Source organism: Schistocerca serialis, chromosome 1, assembly GCF_023864345.2.
Source record: "Schistocerca serialis cubense isolate TAMUIC-IGC-003099 chromosome 1, iqSchSeri2.2, whole genome shotgun sequence".
NCBI classification, from domain to species: domain Eukaryota; kingdom Metazoa; phylum Arthropoda; class Insecta; order Orthoptera; family Acrididae; genus Schistocerca; species Schistocerca serialis.
The window spans coordinates 570,447,691-570,467,278 of NC_064638.1; the positions used below are offsets into that span (position 1 = coordinate 570,447,691).

Consider the following 19,588-nt stretch of genomic DNA (forward strand, 5'->3'; position numbering starts at 1 on the left):
TGGCCAGGGTAGTTGACGTACACCTTCTAGAGCACGTTGGGTGGCACGGGATACATGCGGACGTGCATTGTCCTGTTGGAACAGCAAGTTCCCTTGCCGGTCTAGGAATGGTAGAACGATGGGTTCGATGACGGTTTGGATGTACCGTGCACTATTCAGTGTCCCCTCGACGATCACCAGTGGTGTACAGCCAGTGTAGGAGATCGCTCCCCACACCATGATGCCGGGTGTTGGCCCTGTGTGCCTCGGTCGTATGCAGTCCTGATTGTGGCGCTCACCTGCACGGCGCCAAACACGCATACGACCATCATTGGCACCAAGGCAGAAGCGACTCATCGCTGAAGACGACACGTCTCCATTCGTCCCTCCATTCACGCCTGTCGCGACACCACTGGAGGCGGGCTGCACGATGTTGGGGCGTGAGCGGAAGACGGCCTAACGGTGTGCGGGACCGTAGCCCAGCTTCATGGAGACGGTTGCGAATGGTCCTCGCCGATACCCCAGGAGCAACAGTGTCCCTAATTTGCTGGGAAGTGGCGGTGCGGTCCCCTACGGCACTGCGTAGGATCCTACGGTCTTGGCGTGCATCCGTGCGTCGCTGCGGTCCGGTCCCAGGTCGACGGGCACGTGCACCTTCCGCCGACCACTGGCGACAACATCGATGTACTGTGGAGACCTCACACCCCACGTGTTGAGCAATTCGGCGGTACGTCCACCCGGCCTCCCGCATGCCCACTATACGCCCTCGCTCGAAGTCCGTCAACTGCACATACGGTTCACGTCCACACTGTCACGGCATGCTACCAGTGTTAAAGACTGCGATGGAGCTCCGTATGCCACGACAAACTGGCTGACACTGACGGCGGCGGTGTACAAATGCTGCGCAGCTAGCGCCATTCGACGGCCAACACCGCGGTTCCTGGTGTGTCCGCTGTGCCGTGCGTGTGATCATTGCTTGTACAGCCCTCTCGCAGTGTCCGGAGCAAGTATGGTGGGTCTGACACACCGGTGTCGATGTGTTCTTTTTTCCATTTCCAGGAGTGTAGAACAAATATTTTTGAAAGAAGTAGTTTTTCCCTCCATTGAACATAGTTTTGATTTGCTGTAACTTAAGTGTCACTACACACATACAGTCTTTAGTTTCTTCACTTCTATCATCTTTAGAAGATTGAAAATAGATTTAAGTATGAGAGTTTAACAAATAAACTGTATTAAGTGACACTAGCTATTCATTTAATTTTTGTTGTGTGTAGGGCTGATACAAGTGCACTTTTTTTCAAAGATACTGCAAGACACATCAGTTTAAAAATACTGTCATTAATAGTGGATATAAGAAAAACTGGGAATGATAGAACAATACCCTTTGAAAATGTACTGATGAATGTAAAGCATTTTAAGAATTTTCTTGACAGCACTATCACAGTGATGAATTTACTAGAAGATGACTTTTAGACTTTCTATACTAATTTTATTAGTTCATAACTAGTTTCAAATGTCAAATCGTCAAAACAACAAGATAGCATTTCTTAATCAACACAAATAGGAGATGCAAATTTAAAGACATTGCTATTTCAAAATGTATGGCATAGTTCTATATTGCATGATCACAAAATTGTTTGAGAATGGCCATTGAGGCTTAAACTAGTTGTAAACTAGTAACATTATTATAACGAAAGTGTATATTTCTACCTGCTTTTAAGAACATTGTAAAGTTTGATTCTGTTTTTTACATGACTGAATAAAGAAGATATTCTACTGAAATTGACATGATAGACACAGGAAGGGAAGAAACTGTGTAAAAAAAAATGTTTAAAGGTGAAAAATACAGGTTATGGAATGGCAGATTAATGACAGAGCTACTAATTAAATGAATTTGAAATGACAGGCCTGAGAAGCTTTGTTACTAAATCTTGAGCTTTTAACAGTTCCTAATCCATGGTTGCAACAAAAGTTCTACTTCTCTATTGTGTCTACATTAAAGTTTCGTACCTGCCAACCGGGAGAAGGAAAATTGTGGCACTTTGACACCAACTTTGCCACATCCTCTTAACACATCAACAGGCTCTACTTGTTCTCCTATGATTACTCGAGTTGCCATGGCCACAAAATCGTAGTCCAATGTTTTAGATACAAATGGAAATGACCTTGAAACTCTAACATTGCATTCTATTACTTTCAGCTCATTGTCCTGAAATTAAACAAAGCAAGACTAAGACATGAACAACAATCTGAATAGGAAGAATGTAAGATCAAAATGATTAAAAGCATACCTTTGCTATGAGTTGCATGTTAAATGGTCCAGTAACCTCAAGAGAACCAGCAACCGAGCGCGCTATATTCATTATTTTAGACAGTGTCTGAGGATTTATATCTTGAGGTGGTGTAACAAGTGTTGCATCACCAGAATGGACACCAGCATTTTCCACATGTTCAGATACTGCAAGGCATAGGATGATACCATCATATGCAACACCATCAACATCAATCTCCTGTTAAATAATAAGAAGATTGTAACACGCTTTGTCCCAGGATTTCATGCAGATGCAAAATAACTATCTCAACTCAACCCTTCAAATACAGCCTCTAATTGCTTCAGTACCTATCAGCATTCTTCCAGTCACTGTGAAGATTCCACAAAAAATACAAGTGAGTAAAATAATGTACACACACTTCACTTTACAGTATAACTCTAAGAATGAGGGAATGATGATTCGGTGATTGTGTCATAGAAAATATTGGCTGATCCATGTGGCCGTAACGGCACTAAATAGTTCGTATGTTGACAGTAAAATGATCGTGCAAATTTACTGATTTGTGCAGCATACTCATTTTGTGGTAATCTCATCTAAGCAGATAACCAGGTCTGGAAATAAGCTCTCAACAAGCTTAATAGTTGGTAGTACTGGTGATACAGCCAATAGCCCTGACTTGTAGAAATGAGTTGAACACAGTGTTTGACCATTTCACATACTTCTGACAGAAATAAACAACCTTTTGATTATGGGGACACTGTTACCCATAAAGGTCATGTTTAGGTGCTACTTACATCATTTAGACCTCTTTGTGCATTATCTGGGAGTGATTCTACGCGAGAAACAACTGCATCACCACTAAAATGTGGATACTTATTTTATAGTAGTTAATGAACAGAATTAAGGGATGAGAATGGGATTTTCCTAGCTTGTTTCACTACTAGCTTTTCCCCCACTGTTATATGAAGACAGCTACAGAGAACTAGTTGGACTAGGAGCACTTTATGAAGAAAATTAAAATGGCATACATCGTCAGTTCAGTAGTAAACATGAGATATAAATTACAGAAGAACGAAGAGAAAGTACATATGTGCTAATCTTAAAACACAACATACACTCTTATAATTACATATAAGACTAATGTTATTAATGAGGAATCGAGAAGAAATCTTGGGGAACACATTTTTGCCCATATCCCACTTACATGGGGTTTCCTTGATGGAATGTTTCAGTGTGACATACTTGTTGCATCATTTGTGTTCATTGTTGTACTGTTGTATCATCAAGGCAACTCAGAAAATATAAATTGGGTAGTTAGTTATATGCTCATTAGTTTTACTATGGCTGGTCACTGTCTGCATCTAACCGAAAATTTAGCATTTTGTTCTGGTGAGGGTACACAGGCTCAATATGTTTTAAGAATGAAAACAAATACAATCCAGTGGTGTACTCTGTGTCACGTATTGTATCTGAGCTTACACGCACATATGAGAATGATGTGTGCCATTACATATGTACTGGCTATTTAGTCAAATATGATGTGAAACTTGAGGCATGTGATAAGTGCTGGTGGTTGAAATTAACTAATAGCAGAGACAATAAATAGATACAGCCTGCTTGAGCCATGTTTTTGTTGTTAGAACAAAGTAATGCATCATCTGGGATTCCTATGTAAATAACACTCGGTAAATGATGTTTAAGAAGTTACAGTACATCAGAAGCGGAAAGGAATGTATACGATGGATAGTATATTTCAATACAGATCCAAGCTGATCATGTTCTCAGTGTCAGAAAAAAAATTGAATTTGGCTGCTGTGTAAGTTAAAAGAGAAAGAGCAAGATGAGGTGTGTAAGAAAAGTAATGAGATTGATTTTTTTATCTACCAAGTTGTTGTTTTTTTTCCCCAGACAACAATATTGTCTCCTTCAAAGTAGATCCCATCAGTAGCTACACACTGGCAAAGATGTCATCCCCAGTCTTGATAGCAGTGCTGCAAGGTGTCAAATGGTACGCCCTCAACCTGTCTGTCACATTCTTTTGAATGTTCTCCAGACTTCCAAAATTATGTCCTTTTAAGACATTTTTCAATTTCAGTAAGAGACGAAGTCAGAAGGACTCTGGTCAGGTGAATAGAGACCCTTTTGAACAACAGGAATCCCTTTTGATGTCGTGTGGCATAGGGTGTTGTCATTATACAATACCTACTTATCTGCGATGTCTAGACTCACTCAATTCACCATTTTTCTAAACCTTTCAAGGGCATCTTTGTAAAACTCTTTGCTGACTGTTTGCTCTGGAGGAACAAATTCTTTGTGCACAATACCTCTACTGTCCAAAAATGTAATCAGCATTGTTTTGATCTTTGACTTGCTCATTTGAGTTTTTTTTTGGTCAAGGAGATGTCTCAGAGTGGCACTCCTCACTTTGCCCTTAGTTAGCCATTTTGTCTCGGAATCATACTAAAAAATCCAGGATTAATCATCTGTGATCACATGACTGAATGATTTGTGGTCATTGGCAATCCTCTTAACGAGATCAATGCACACATGTCTTTGGATGTCCTCCTGCTCAGTTGAGAGTTTTTTTGGCACAAACCTTTCACATGTGCAAAACTTGGGTCAAAATGCAATGTTTGGTGAAAGTGTTTGCGTAACAGTTAACCCACCATCCTTATTGTTGAACATTGGTCTGATCTCTCAAGAGCATGCACGAATTTGACATTTTCAACCGTTTTTGAAGCTGGATGTCTGCCTTGGCAAGGTTCATCTCCAACATGTTCGCAGCCTTCCAGAAATAATTTCTGCCAATGAAGGACTTGTGCTCTTGATACAGAATGCTCCCTGTGGACCTATTTCAACTTTTCAAAGGTCACACTTGCAGATTCCCCAAGTCTTGTGTTAAATTTAATGGTGTAACTTTGATCTAAATTGCACTGTTCTATAACCGTGACCACAACAAAAAGACACAATTTCACTGATGCCACTCTAAAAAATCACATGAATGCTGCACAGAGCCGAAACTATGACTGAGCATCTGGTAGGGTGGAATAAACCAGTCTACACAAGTAGAACACATCACTGCCAGATAACCTGCAATGTTGTCAGTCTCATTACTCTTCTTACACACCTTGCAATTACACTCAGGTCAAATGTTGAGAAGGGAAGCAGTGATTTGCCAAAAACAAGGTATCCTGTCACACGATCATCCAAAGAAGCCCTTTTTTAGTTGTTAATCCTAAGACTCTCAGCAGTTAACTGGTATATGGCAGTTTACTGGTATACACCTAATAGTGTGTGGTACCAATGTCCAGTCCCCCTCTCCCCGGTCCTTTTACAATTGGCTTGTGGTAAGAATAATTCTCAGTAAACCACTGTATTAGCTCTAATTCCTTGACTTTTCTCACTGTGGTCATTTCGCGAGATTTATATGGGAGGAAGTAACACATTGCCCAACACTTCCCAGAACATATTTTCATGGAATCTGAATAGTAAATTCCCCACAATACATAATCCCTCTCCTGCAGCACTTGCCACCAGAGAGCACTGTGATGCTCTCGTTCTGGCTAAATAATTCCGAGATGAAATTTGCTGCTCCTCATTGGTTCTTGCCTCTCTCCAATTAATCCTACCTGCTAAGTATCCCAGATAGAGGAACAAAACTCATGAATCAGTCAAGTGTTTTGTAAGCCACTTCTTATGAGATTTAACATTTCCTTAATATTCTTCATATGAATCTCAGACTTTGGTCTCCTCTTCCTGCCTCTAGTTACATGTTGTCATTCCATTTTAAGATGCTCTGGATGGTCATTCCTATGTATTTCACAATAATTACTGTTTATAGTGATTTGTCACCAATAGTGTAACTGTAAAATAGTGGATTTCTTCTCATATGTGTGAACAAGATACTACATTTATCTACATTAAGGGTCAACTGCCAGTCCCTGCAACATTTATCTTCCTCTGAAGGTTTCCCTACAGTTCTCTGGTGTTGCTACCTTCTTATAGAAAACTGAAACATCTATAAACAGCCTCTTTGAACTTTTGATGTTATCCACTAGAACATTTATGTCTATTGTAAGCAGTTATGATCCTATAACCTGTAACTGAGACATTCCTTAAATACCCTTTACCTCTGTTGATTTTGCTCATTAAAAGCGAAGTTTTGAGTTCAATCTGCAAGAAAGTTTTGAATCCAGTCATAAACTGGTTTGATATTTGATAAACTCATTTTTTCACAAAATGATATAGCTCCACACTATCAAAAGCCTTCCTAAATTCAAGGAACATGGCATCGAGCTGGGAGCCATTGTCTACAGCACTGCTGATCTCAAAGACGAACAGATCAAGCTTGGTTTTCTAAGGTCTCTGTGGAATACGCGTTTATTTTTACAGAGGCGGCATTCATTCTTGAAAAACATCAATCTGTGATCACAGAACAACTTCCATAAGTCTACAACAAACTGACATCAGCTATGTAGGCCTATGTGCAACTGCATTGCAGCACTTCTTGAAACTGGAATGACTTGTGCTTTCTTCCAGTCACTGCATAACAACTGTTACTCCAGTGACCTATGATATATTACTGCTAGAAGGGAAACAAGCCTATCACACAATCTCCGTAGAATCTTACAGGTATCTCATCTGGTCCAGAAGCCTGTCCTCTGGTGTACAATTGTTGCTTTTCCATTCTGCAACAACTTCTGTAGCGGCATTTGTTAGATGTTTCCAAAGAGGTATACATAAGATAAAAAGGAAGCACTGCACTGCAGCAGAGATACTGTTAGATGAGAGAAATGTGACTTGTTTCTTTCCTAGTTGACAGAAAAAGAGGAGTCCGTGGTGTATCTTGATGAAGAGAGGATAACATTTTTATCGCTCTTCCTATTGCAGCAGTTTTGTTAATAATATTGAATTTTGAATTAATCTAAATAAAATGTGTGTGTATTTATTTGACAAACAGTTCATCTCACTATATCAAAATTGAGTTTGTTCCATTAGGCGACACGGTCAACAATTAGCAACTTATATGGCAACTCTATTCGAGACGACCATTGCGGCAGAAAGAGGTGGTGAAGTTTCCAACTGAAAAGAAAATACAACTAAGAACATTTAATAGTGATTTTCCTAGAAAGTTTATTTTGATATATTAGATGGTGTCTGGTCAGCAGATAGCCATAAAAGCATTTCATTAACTTCTATTTATAACTTCACAGTCAAAGGTCACAAAACATTTACAATTCAGGAACTAATTCATTATCTAGCCCATAGTAAAAAACATAATAGAATACACTGGTAACCAAACAGAGATCAGATCCTACAATCTCCTGATCATAAGAAAATGTAATGTAATTGTAACTAATTGTTGAAATACTACTTGTATTCTGTCTTTGTTCCAGATATTCGACAACGAGGATACAATGAGAAAAGAAGGATTACCAGTAAAAGTGGGACAAAATTACGGAAACTGAAGAAAATTTTCTACAAAGACAAGTAACTGAACTTTGCAGAATGTGAACAGAAGTATGTCAACCAAAGCAGGATCAAGAATATTCCATTGATCACAGCCTGCAATAGCAGTATCCTGATGCTTAACCTGCTTAAATCTTTTTTGCAAGCAACAATATTTATGGTACAGATGATTTTTCATTGCAATAGCAAATGAATTTCATACACATAACAGTGACAAAGAGAAGCCATCCTGTTGCAAACACGTGTGATGAGTGAAATTTTAACTATTGAGTTTATATTATATTTCAAAAGTCAGTCACAGTGTGTACCTTTTATTGTCAGTCAAAATGGAAGTGTCAATGGGAAAATTAATGCTAATGGTAGTGATTATGAAAATACTGAATCATAATCTAATGTATTAGATAATGAAAATGACAATGCATCACAACAAGGTGGGAAAGTCACAGTTGAACACAATACACAACTGAACTCAGCATCAACAAATGGACAAAAATATGTCAATGACGTTAATTCACTGTCCTCAATAGGAGATGTCTCTTTTCAAAATCATTTGGATAGAAACGCAACAGACATGTTGTTGTTGTGGTCTTCAGTCCTGAGACTGGTTTGATGCAGCTCTCCATGCTACTCTATCCTGTGCAAGCTTCTTCATCTCCCAGTACCTACTGCAGCCTACATCCTTCTGAATCTGCTTAGTGTATTCATCTCTTGGTCTCCCTCTACATTTCTACCTTCCACGCTGCCCTCCAGTACTTAATTGGTGATCCCTTGATGCCACAGAACATGTCCTATTAACCGATCCCTTCTTCTGGTCAAGTTGTGCCACAAAATCCTCTTCTCCCCAATTCTATTCAATACCTCCTCATTAGTTACGTGGTCTACCCATCTGATCTTCAGCATTCTTCAGTAGCACCACATTTCAAAAGCTTCTATTCTCTTCTTGTCTAAAGTATTTATCGTCCATGTTTCACTTCCATACATCGATACACTCCATACAAATACTTTCAGAAACGACTTCCTGACACTTAAATCTATACTCAATGTTAACAAATTTCTCTTCTTCAGAAATTCTTTCCTTGCCATTGCCAGTCTACATTTTATATACTCTCTACTTCAACCATCATCAGTTATTTTGCTTCCCAAATAGCAAAACTCCTTTACTACTTTAAGTGTCTCATTTCCTAATCTAATTCCCTCAGCATCACCCGACTTAATTCGACTACATTCCATTATCCTCGTTTTGCATTTGTAGATGTTCATCTTAAACCCTCCTTTCAAGACACTGTCCATTCCGTTCAACTGTTCTTCCAAGTCCTTCACTGTCTCTGACAGAATTACAATGTCATCGGTGAACCTCAAAGTTTTTATTTCTTCTCCATGGATTTTAATACCTACTCCAAATTTTTCTTTTGTTTCCTTTACTGCTTGCTGAATATACAGATTGAATAGCATTGGGGAGAGGCTACAAACCTGTCTCAGTCCCTTCCCAACCACTGCTTCCCTTTCATGTCCCTCGACTCTTACAACTGCCATCTGGTTTCTGTACAAATTGTAAATAGCTTTTCGCTCCCTGTATTTTACCCCTGCCACCTTCAGAATTTGAAAGAGTATTCCAGTCAACATTGTCAAAAGCTTTCTCTAAGTCTACAAATGCTAGAAACGTAGGTTTGACTTTTCTTAATCTGTTTTCTAAGATAAGTCGTAAGGTCAGTATTGCCTCACGTGTTCCAACATTTTTACGGAATCCAAATTGATCTTCGCTCAGGTCAGCTTCTACCAGTTTTTCCATTCGTCTGTAAAGAATTTGTGTTAGTATTTTGCAGCTGTCACTTATTAAACTGATAGTTCAGTAATTTTCACATCTGTCACAGACTACTTCTTGAAATCTGAGGATATTTAGCCTGTCTAATACATCTTGCTCACCATATGATAGAGTTTTGTCAGGACTGGCTCTCCCAAGGCTGTCAGTAGTTCTAATGGAATGTTGTCTACTCCCGGGGCCTTGTTTCAACTTGGGTCTTTCAGTGCTCTGTCAAACTCTTCGCACAGTATCATATCTCCCATTTCATCTTCCATTTCCATAATATTGTCCTCAAGAACATCGCCCCTGTATAGACCCTCTATATACTCCTTCCACCTTTCTGCTTTCCCTTCTTTGCTTAGAACTGGGTTTCCATGTGAGCTCTTGATATTCATGCAAGTGCTTCTCTTTTATCTAAAGGTCTCTCTAATTTTACTGTAGGCAGTATCTATCCTACCCCTCGTGAGATAAGCCTCTACATCCTTACATTTGTCCTCTAGCCATTTTGCACTTCCTGTCAATCTCACTTTTGAGATGTTTGTATTCCTTTTTGCCTGCTTCACTTACTGCATTTTGGTATTTTCTCCTTTCATCAATTAAATTCAGTATCTCTTCTGTTACCCAAGGATTTCTACTAGCCCTCGTCTTTTTACCTACTTGATCCTCTGCTGCTTTCACTGTTTCATTCCTCAAAGCTACCCCTTCTTCTTCTACTGTATTTCTTTTCCCCATTCCTGTCAATTGTTCCCTTATGCTCTCCCTGAAACTCTGTAAAACCTCTGGTTCTTTCAGTTTATCCAGGCCCCATCTCCTTACTTTCCCACCTTTTTGAAGTTTCTTCAGCTTTAATCTACAGTTCATAACCAATAGATTGTGGTCAGAGTCCACATCTGCCCCTGGAAATGTCTTACAATGGTCAGAGTCCACATCTGTCCCTGGGAATGTCTTACAATTTAAAATCTGGTTCCTAAATCTCTGTCTTACCATTATATAATCTATCTGAAACCTTTTAGTATCTCCAGGCTTCTTCCACGTATACAACCTTCTTTCATGATTCTTGAACGAAGTGTTAGCTATGATTAAGTTATGCTCTGTGCAAAATTCTACCAGGCGGCTTCCTCTTGCATTTCTTAGCCCCAATCCATATTCTCCTACTATGTTTCCTTCTCTCCCTTTTCCTACTGTCGAATTCCAGTCATCCATGACTATTAAATTTTCGTCTCCCTTCACTACCTGAATAATTTCTTTTATCTCATCATACATTTCATCAATTTCTTCGTCATCTGCAGAGCTAGTTGGCATATAAACTTGTACTACTGTAGTAGGCGTGGGCTTCGTGTCTATCTTGGCAACAATAATGTGTTCACTATGCTGTTTGTAGTAGCTTACCCGCACTCCTATTTTTTTATTCATTATTAAACCTACTCCTGCATTACCCCTACGTGATTTTGAATTTATAACCCTGTATTCACCTGACCAGAAGTCTTGTTCCTCCTGCCACTGAACTCCACTATATCTAGCTTTAACCTATCCATTTCCCTTTTAAATTTTCTAACCTACCTGCCCGATTAAGAGATCTGACATTCCACGCTCCGATCCGTAGAACGCCAGTTTTCTTTCTCCTGATAACGACGTCCTCTTGAGTAGTCCCTGCCCCGAGATCCGAATGGGTGACTATTTTACCTCCAGAATATTTTACCCAAGAGGACGCCATCATCATTTAATCATACAGTAAAGCTGCGTGCCCTCGGTAAAAATTACGGCTATAGTTTCCCCTTGCTTTCAGCCATTCGCAGTACCAGCACAGCAAGGCCGTTTTGGTTAGTGTTACAAGGTCAGGTCTGTCAATCATCCAGACTGTTGCCTGTGCAACTATTGAAAAGGCTGCTGCCCCCTCTTCAGGAACCACATGTTTGTCTGGGCTCTCAACAGATACCCCTCCACTGTGGTTGCATCTACGGTATGGCTATCTGTATCGTTGAGGGACGCAAGCCTCCCCAAATTTTTTGAGCTCCATGTTGAGTGAACAGAATGGACACTCATGCACACACTTCGCAATCATCATTTGCAGGTATCAATCATGGAACAATGCTTACAGAAATCCATATGACTGGATATAGACTTCAGTACAAAAATCATTAATGTGTCTACTGGTCTTGGCAATTTAGATCAAGGACTCAGTACCTTAGTATGCAAGTTTTCAGAGTCGTTCAAAAGTGTCATGACTTTTTGGTCTAACTTTAACATACAGTTGTCAGATGCAACTAATAAATTAGATACATAATTTACTAATATGTACAATGAGCTAGACAAGAATTTTTTTAGTATGAATGAAGATCAAGATCACAGTACACATGAAGTTGAGGAACTTGCAACAGCACACAGTAGTTTACTAAGTGCACATCAGAGCTTAGCTCAGGTGGGAACAACAAATCAAACACACATATCTGAAATCGAGTCAGCATGAAAAAATGTACTGGATGATGTACAAAAACTCTTTCAAGATGTACGTTTTCTGACTTTAGAACAAACTTTTTTGAAAACCGAGTACAACCGTACCAATAAGGATGTAAAAAGATTACATGAGAGATCTAAGGTGAGCATCTTTGACAGCAATTCTACCCTCGCTGGAAAGTATGCCAGGGAACAAAAAACTTATGTTGACACGGTTGAAAAGATCATAAACAAAAGAGAACACAAAATTCTCACTAAAATGGATAGTGATATGAAAGTAATATAAGGTAAGATTCATTACAAACCTATCAGTGAAAGAGACAAATTGAACAAACTGCATTCTGCAGCTAATTAAAATAGAAAATCAGTACTAGACAGTAGTCATGCCAACACTGTTTCACAAAAGCAAGATTATGACAAGAGTGAAAAAGAATAGTTTGCAAACAATCAACCGTATGTGCCAGTATCATCACACACGGCATTACCATCTTTGTAAAGGTGCAGAATGGCTTCACTATCTGATGACATAAGGCCTGGCCAATTCTCAGTCATAATACACAAAGGTCTAATAAAACAGAGACAATTCAATTCACAATCTTCTCACAAAAATTCAAGAAAACATGCCCTGTTGTCTTTGTGAGGCCTTTTAGAAATGCTTTACTCTGGCACTGGTCCGAAATGAAGAAGATTCAGTTTGTTGTTGGTTTCAAACTAGGTGATGCACAGTTGTCAAACATATGAAGAATTTGAAGAGGCTTTCCTAGAGAAATACTGGTCTCCAGGAATTCAGGAAAGACTACGAATGGCAGTTTTTGACCCACACCACTTAACGTAAAACAAGTCAGACTGCACCTGTATTTCGAAAGATACTTTAACAAGACAAGATACTGGAGCAATCCAATATCACATGTTGGTGTTTTGAGAATATTAAAGACTGGTTTCCCAAATAAAATTCATAGGAAACTGGTAACTGTGCCAACTTATAACCTAGAATACTTTCTTATGGTTGTGGATTTGATTGACCTCATTTACGAGGGCAGTCAGACTACAAATGAGCTACGGGAGTGGCATGAACTAAAATCAGTAAAACCCCACCCTCGATTATGTGCAGAATAGAATCTGTCAAAATACTGATTATGTTGTAAACACTGTACAAGTGACTGATGGGACTGGCAGCAACCCGCCTTCCCAGACAGTAAACGGCAATTGGATGGCCTAGACCCCCTGCCACTGACCAAAAACAAGAGTGGGGGCATGATGCTAATATACAATTATTTCACAAGGTATGCCAAAGAATTTGATATGTGAGATGACCTATGTGCAGATAAAACAAATGATAGAAAATGAATAAACGAAGTACAGGATTCTACTCATGCACAATGGTACATAAATGCAACTATTACATGAAAATGTGTAAAAATAGAAGTCAACTGCAAGTGCAAGATACGCGATGAAATAAGGTAAGGCAACAACTAACAAATACTGACAATGCAGACTTGAGAACACACAAATTACATACTGGAGTTTTGTTTTATCGCTGAATGCCTCAATCTGGTAACTGGTGTGTGTGTGTTTACCCAAAGTGTATACTGAGTGTAGCAAAAAGAATAGTCTGATTTAAAAAAAAAATCATAACTATTATGTTATTTGAGATATGTATGTGAACAGCATACTGTTGGAAAGAGCAAACACTCAAGTTTTACATGGTTCCTGCTAGGTAGCAGCAGTGGACACCCACTTCAGTTCTAATAATAATGGTGTCTATGTTTTGCAAAGTGCGGGCCAGTAATAACTGTTCAGTTCGACTCTTGTACTAGATATAATGTGGACCTGCTACAGTATGGGGCATGATGACGGCATGAACAATTCCAAGCAACAGGTTGTTTGTGTGAAAGCAAATTGACGGGCCATCCCGAATGTCTGACACAGACGTCTAATGCATCCGCCATAGTTTCACGAGGAGTCCACAGAAATCCACTTCTCATGCAGCTCAAAATGCCCCCCAATGTCCATCTGGCATGCAGTGCATTAACCTTTACACATGAAACTACACAAAATTCAGCTACTGCAAGCTATTTGTGAAGATGACAACAACATGTGGAGTTCTGTAATTTCGTTCTTGGCAAGATTGAGGATGACAGTTTCCTTCCACACTTTGTGTTTAGTGATGAGGCGACATTCCATTTAAATGGAAAGGTAAACTGTCAAAACATGAGAATACAGGGTACAGAACAACTACATGAAGTTGTACAGAATGTGAGAGACTCTCCAGAATTTCATGTGTTTTCTGCAGTTTTACAGGAAAAGGTGTAAGGCCCATTTTTCTTTGTCGAGAACAGTGTTGCAGGAAGCACAAACCTGGATATGCTTCAGAACTTTCTTTACCTGCTGTTGGAGACTGATACAGATGAATTCATTATCCAACAGGATGGGGCACTGTCACACTAGCATCTGGACTTGCGGGAACTTTTAAATCAAAGGATTACTGAACGATCGATCGGTTGCATTGTACCAAGGTTACCGGATCTGACTGTATGTGATTATTTCTTGTGGGGGTTTATAAGAGACACTGTTTATGTGCATTCATTACCAATAACAATGAATGAACTGAGACATCACATACAGCACTGTGGAAGCTGTAACTGAAGACACGCTCACTGCAGTGTGCGAACAATTCGAATATCACGTGGTATAAGTATAACTCATGGGGTCACTATAGTGTAATCAAGGTGCTCAGAAAATAATGACGTGTTGCTATCTCCCTAACCTTAAATGTAGAGTACAATATGCCATCAAGGAATGTGTAATCTGTCAAAATACCAAACACTTAAACATACCACAATTCAATAAATTACATCCAATTATCCCAGTAAAATCCCTTGACCTCATACCAATTGATGCACAGGACCTTTTCTGATGGGAAAAGGAGGGGGGAAATATATAATAGCCTTGTATGATGTGTTTACTAAATATCTGCAGATATACCACTAAAATTCAATTGGCATGGCTTACAACCAAGTGAAATTTGAGAGAATATTTTGTGAGCGTGGGTAAACCAAAAACTACTCTCACGATAATGCAATTAACTTCACAAGTGTGAAGTGGAAGAATTTGTGAAGTCTTAACATAACACACATTTATGTATCCAAATTTCATCCCGAGGCTGTCCCAATAGAATGGGTACTTCATGAGTTTAACAAGTTAATCAGAATATATACACCACACAGACACAAAAAGTGGTTTGAATATGTGATGCCTTTCCAGTAAATAGTAAATAATTTGCCACATTCATTAACAGGTTTTACACCTATTGAATTAATGTATTAGAATTATAAAATAGATGACTGGGTTAAGCCCTTACCTAAATTTTCAAAGAGAGAGAAAGAGAGAGAGAGAGAGAGAGAGAGAGAGAGAGAGAGAGAGAGAGAGAGAGAGAGAGAGAAACTGTTAGAAGAAAATGTTAGACAAGCCTTAATAATGGTGAATACAAAGGCACAAGCTAGGAAAAAAACAGTATGATAACGAAATAGGTTGCACAACTACTTTTCAGATTGGACATGAGCAAACACATAAAGCTTAACAAAAAATGGCAGAAGTTATACACAAGACCATACATCATACAAAGAATACCACATGTTGGATGCTATTTGTTGAACCATCTAAAAACAGTGAACACGTGTGGATTATATGCACATACAGATATAAAAGAATTTACACATAAAACATAAGAGGTCAATACACCTAAACCACTTCAGTGCCTACAGTCCTTACAGAAAATATGACTATCTATAATCCTTAAAGACGTTTGGAGAGTCTGACAGAAAAAATTTGACAGAATATACATTTTCACTTAACTACATGCAAAATATCCCTATTCCTTTTGAAACAATTTGGACAATCTCACAGTGAATGTTAGATTAGGTATAATTGTATGAAGATTCTTTGAAATCTATTATAACAATTTTGTTATCCTATTCAGACCAAAATGACAATACACAAACTGTATGTTAAATAGAAGTTGTAAACAGTGAATATGAATGGCAACAGTACAGTCTAGCAGCCTAAGCTTGGGACAATGAGAGGGAAGGAGTGTGCGGGTGCATTGTCGTGATGCAGTTGCCAGTTTCTCACCATCCACATGTCTGGTCTTTTGCACTAAACTGTGTCACAGAGTCACTGGAGAACATCTTGATAGTACTCCTTTGTCACTGTTTGTCCTTCTGGACATCAAAAAAGGCAGCCAGCATCACCTTGATTTTGCTTCACACCTGTCGCACTTTCTACAGCCTTGGAGACTCTGGATACTTCAGTTGCAATGACTGTCTTTTTGTTTCTGGGTCATACCCGTACACCCATGACTCATCTCCAGTTATCACGATGTTCAGAAACCCAGGATCAGTGTTGGTTGTGTCCAGAATGTCCTGTGCAACATCAAAACTGAAGTCTTTTTGTTCCGGCAACAACAACTTGGGCACAAATTTCACAGCCACTCGGTGCAGGTTCAAATCATCACACAAAACTGCAACCTCTTGGGCAATCTCCCGCATGGTCAAACAACGACCTGCCATCACCAAATTTTGCACCCTCTCAACAACAGCTGCACTCTGAGCAGTTTGAAGCCTGCCAGAATGCTGGTCCCTCTCCGCTGATGTGCGACCATTTTTGAATTGGTTGAACCACTCCTTAATTTGTATTACACCCATCACACCTTCTCCAAACACCTGCTGAATCTTACAAATCGTTTTGCTTTGAGAATCACCAAGCTTTTGACAAAATTTGATGCAGTATCTTTGCTCAACACGTTCAGTCATCTTGAGAGAATCTGTAATCTGATGAACAACCGACAGGCAGCGACTGAAGCACTGGAAGGCGGGGACAAAATTCACACATAAGCACAATGGTCTCTTCCTTTACTGTGTACAGTGCCACCGTGCTATAGTCTCTATTTTGCACAGGAAACTCACAGGTCACATACTTTTTAGACAGACCTAAGTCTGTCCGTACCCATGGTCTAGGGGTAGCATCTTTGATTTATAATCAAAACGTCTTCGGTCCCGGGTTCGATCCCCGCCACTGCCTAAATTTTGATAAATTATCAGCATTGGCGGCCGAAGACTTCTGGCATAAGAAGTCAGCCTCATTCTGCCAACGGCCTTGTCAAAGAGGGCGGAGGAGTGGATAGAGGTTCAGGGCACTCTCTTGTCCTAGGGGTGGGAAATTGCCCCTAAAGGCGGAAGAATCAGGAATGATCAATGACATGAGGATGCAGAAGGCAATGGAAACCACTGCATTAAAGACACGTAACGTGTATCCACAGGACATGTGGCCTGTATTTGAAGAAGTGTCATGATGATCTCTCCATTGGCAAAAGATTCTGGAATAATCCCCCATTCGGATCTCTGGGAGGGGACTGCCAAGGGAGAGGTTACCATGAGAAAAAGATTGAATAATCAATGAAAGGATAACGTTCTACAAGTCAGGGCGTGGAATGTCAGGAGCTTGAACGTGGTAGGGAAACTAGAAAATCTGAAAAGGGAAATGCAAAGGCTCAATCTAGATATAGTAGGGGTCAGTGAAGTGAAGTGGAAGGAAGACAAAGATTTCTGGTCAGATGAGTATCGGGTAATATCAACAGCAGCAGAAAATGGTATAACAGGTGTAGGATTCGTTATGAATAGGAAGGTAGGGCAGAGGGTGTGTTACTGTGAACAGTTCAGTGACCTGGTTGTTCTAATCAGAATCAACAGCAGACCAACACAGACAACGATAGTTCAGGTATACATGCCGACGTCGCAAGCCGAAGATCAACAGATAGAGAAAGTGTATGAGGATATTGAAAGGGTAATGCAGTATGTAAAGGGGGACGAAAATTTAATAGTCACGGGCGACTGGAATGCAGTTGTAGGGGAAGGAGTAGAAGAAAAGGTTACTGGAGAATATGGGCTTGGAACAAGGAATGAAAGAGGAGAAAGACTAATTGAGTTCTGTAACAAGTTTCAGCTAGTAATAGCGAATACCCTGTTCAAAAATCACAAGAGGAGGAGGTATAACTTGGAAAAGGCCGGGAGATACAGGAAGATTTCAATTAGATTACATCATAGTCAGACAGAGATTCCGAAATCAGATACTGGATTGTAAGGTGTACCCAGGAGCAGATATAGACTCAGATCACAATATAGTAGTGATGAAGAGTAGGCTGAAGTTCAAGACATTAGTCAGGAAGAATCAATATGCAAAGAAGTGGGATACAGAAGTACTAAGGAATGACGAGATACGTTTGAAGTTCTCTAACGCTATAGATACAACAATAAGGAATAGCGCAGTAGGCAGTACAGTTGAAGAGGAATGGACACCTCTAAAAAGGGCCATCACAAAAGTTGGGAAGGAAAACATAGGTACAAAGTAGGTAGCTGCAAAGAAACCATGGGTAACAGAAGAAATACTTCAGTTGATTGAGGAAAGGAGGAAGTACAAACATTATCCGGGAAAATCAGGAATACAGAAATACAAGTCGCTGAGGAATGAAATAAATAGGAAGTGCAGGGAAGCTAAGACGATATGGCTGCAGGAAAAATGTGAAGACATCGAAAAAGATATGATTGTCGGAAGGACAGATTCAGCATACAGGAAAGTCAAAACAACCTTTGGTGACATTAAAAGCAACGGTGGTAACATTAAGAGTGCAACGGGAATTCCACTGTTAAATGCAGAGGAGAGAGCAGATAGGTGGAAAGAATACATTGAAAGCCTCTATGAGGGTGAAGATTTGTCTGATGTGATAGAAGAAGAAACAGGAGTCGATTTAGAAGAGATAGGGGATCCAGTATTAGAATCGGAATTTAAAAGAGCTTTGGAGGACTTACGGTCAAAATAAGGCAGAAGGGATAGATAACATTCCATTAGAATTTCTAAAATCATTGGGGGAAGTGGCAACAAAACGACTATTCACGTTGGTGTGTAGAATATATGAGTCTGGCGATATACCACCTGACTTTCGGAAAAGCATCATCCACACAATTCCGAAGACGGCAAGAGCTGACAAGTGCGAGAATTATCGCACAATCAGCTTAACAGCTCATGCATCGAAGCTGCTTACAAGAATAATATACAGAAGAATGGAAAAGAAAATTGAGAATGCGTTAGGTGACTATCAGTTTGGCTTTAGGAAAAGTAAAGGGACGAGAGAGGCAATTCTGACATTACGGCTAATAATGGAAGCAAGGCTAGAGAAAAATCAAGACACTTTCACAGGATTTGTCGACCTGGAAAAAGCGTTCGACAATATAAAATGGTGCAAGCTGTTCGAGATTCTGAAAAAAGTAGGGGTAAGCTATAGGGAGAGACAGGTCATACACAATATGTACAACAACCAAGAGGGAATAATAAGAGTGAACGATCAAGAACGAAGTGCTCGTATTAAGAAGGGTGTAAGACAAGGCTGTAGCCTTTCGCCCCTACTCTTCAATCTGTACATCGAGGAAGCAATGATGGAAATAAAAGAAAGGTTCAGGAGTGGAATTAAAATACAAGGTGAAAGGATATCAATGATATGATTCGCTGATGACATTGCTATCCTGAGTGAAAGTGAAGAAGAATTAAATGATCTGCTGAA

General features: G+C 39.6%; 1 protein-coding gene across 1 annotated transcript in view; it reads right to left on the reverse strand.

Moving 5' to 3' along the window:
* The window catches only part of LOC126476194 (CAD protein), a 554,755-nt gene that overhangs the window by 336,519 nt on the left and 198,648 nt on the right, over window positions 1-19,588 (reverse strand). The window contains exons 16-17 of the mRNA XM_050103525.1: window positions 2,271-2,489; window positions 1,990-2,188 (exon numbers count right to left, since the gene is read on the reverse strand). Coding sequence (XP_049959482.1) covers window positions 1,990-2,188; window positions 2,271-2,489 — 418 coding nt within the window. The remainder of the gene's footprint in view (window positions 1-1,989; window positions 2,189-2,270; window positions 2,490-19,588) is intronic.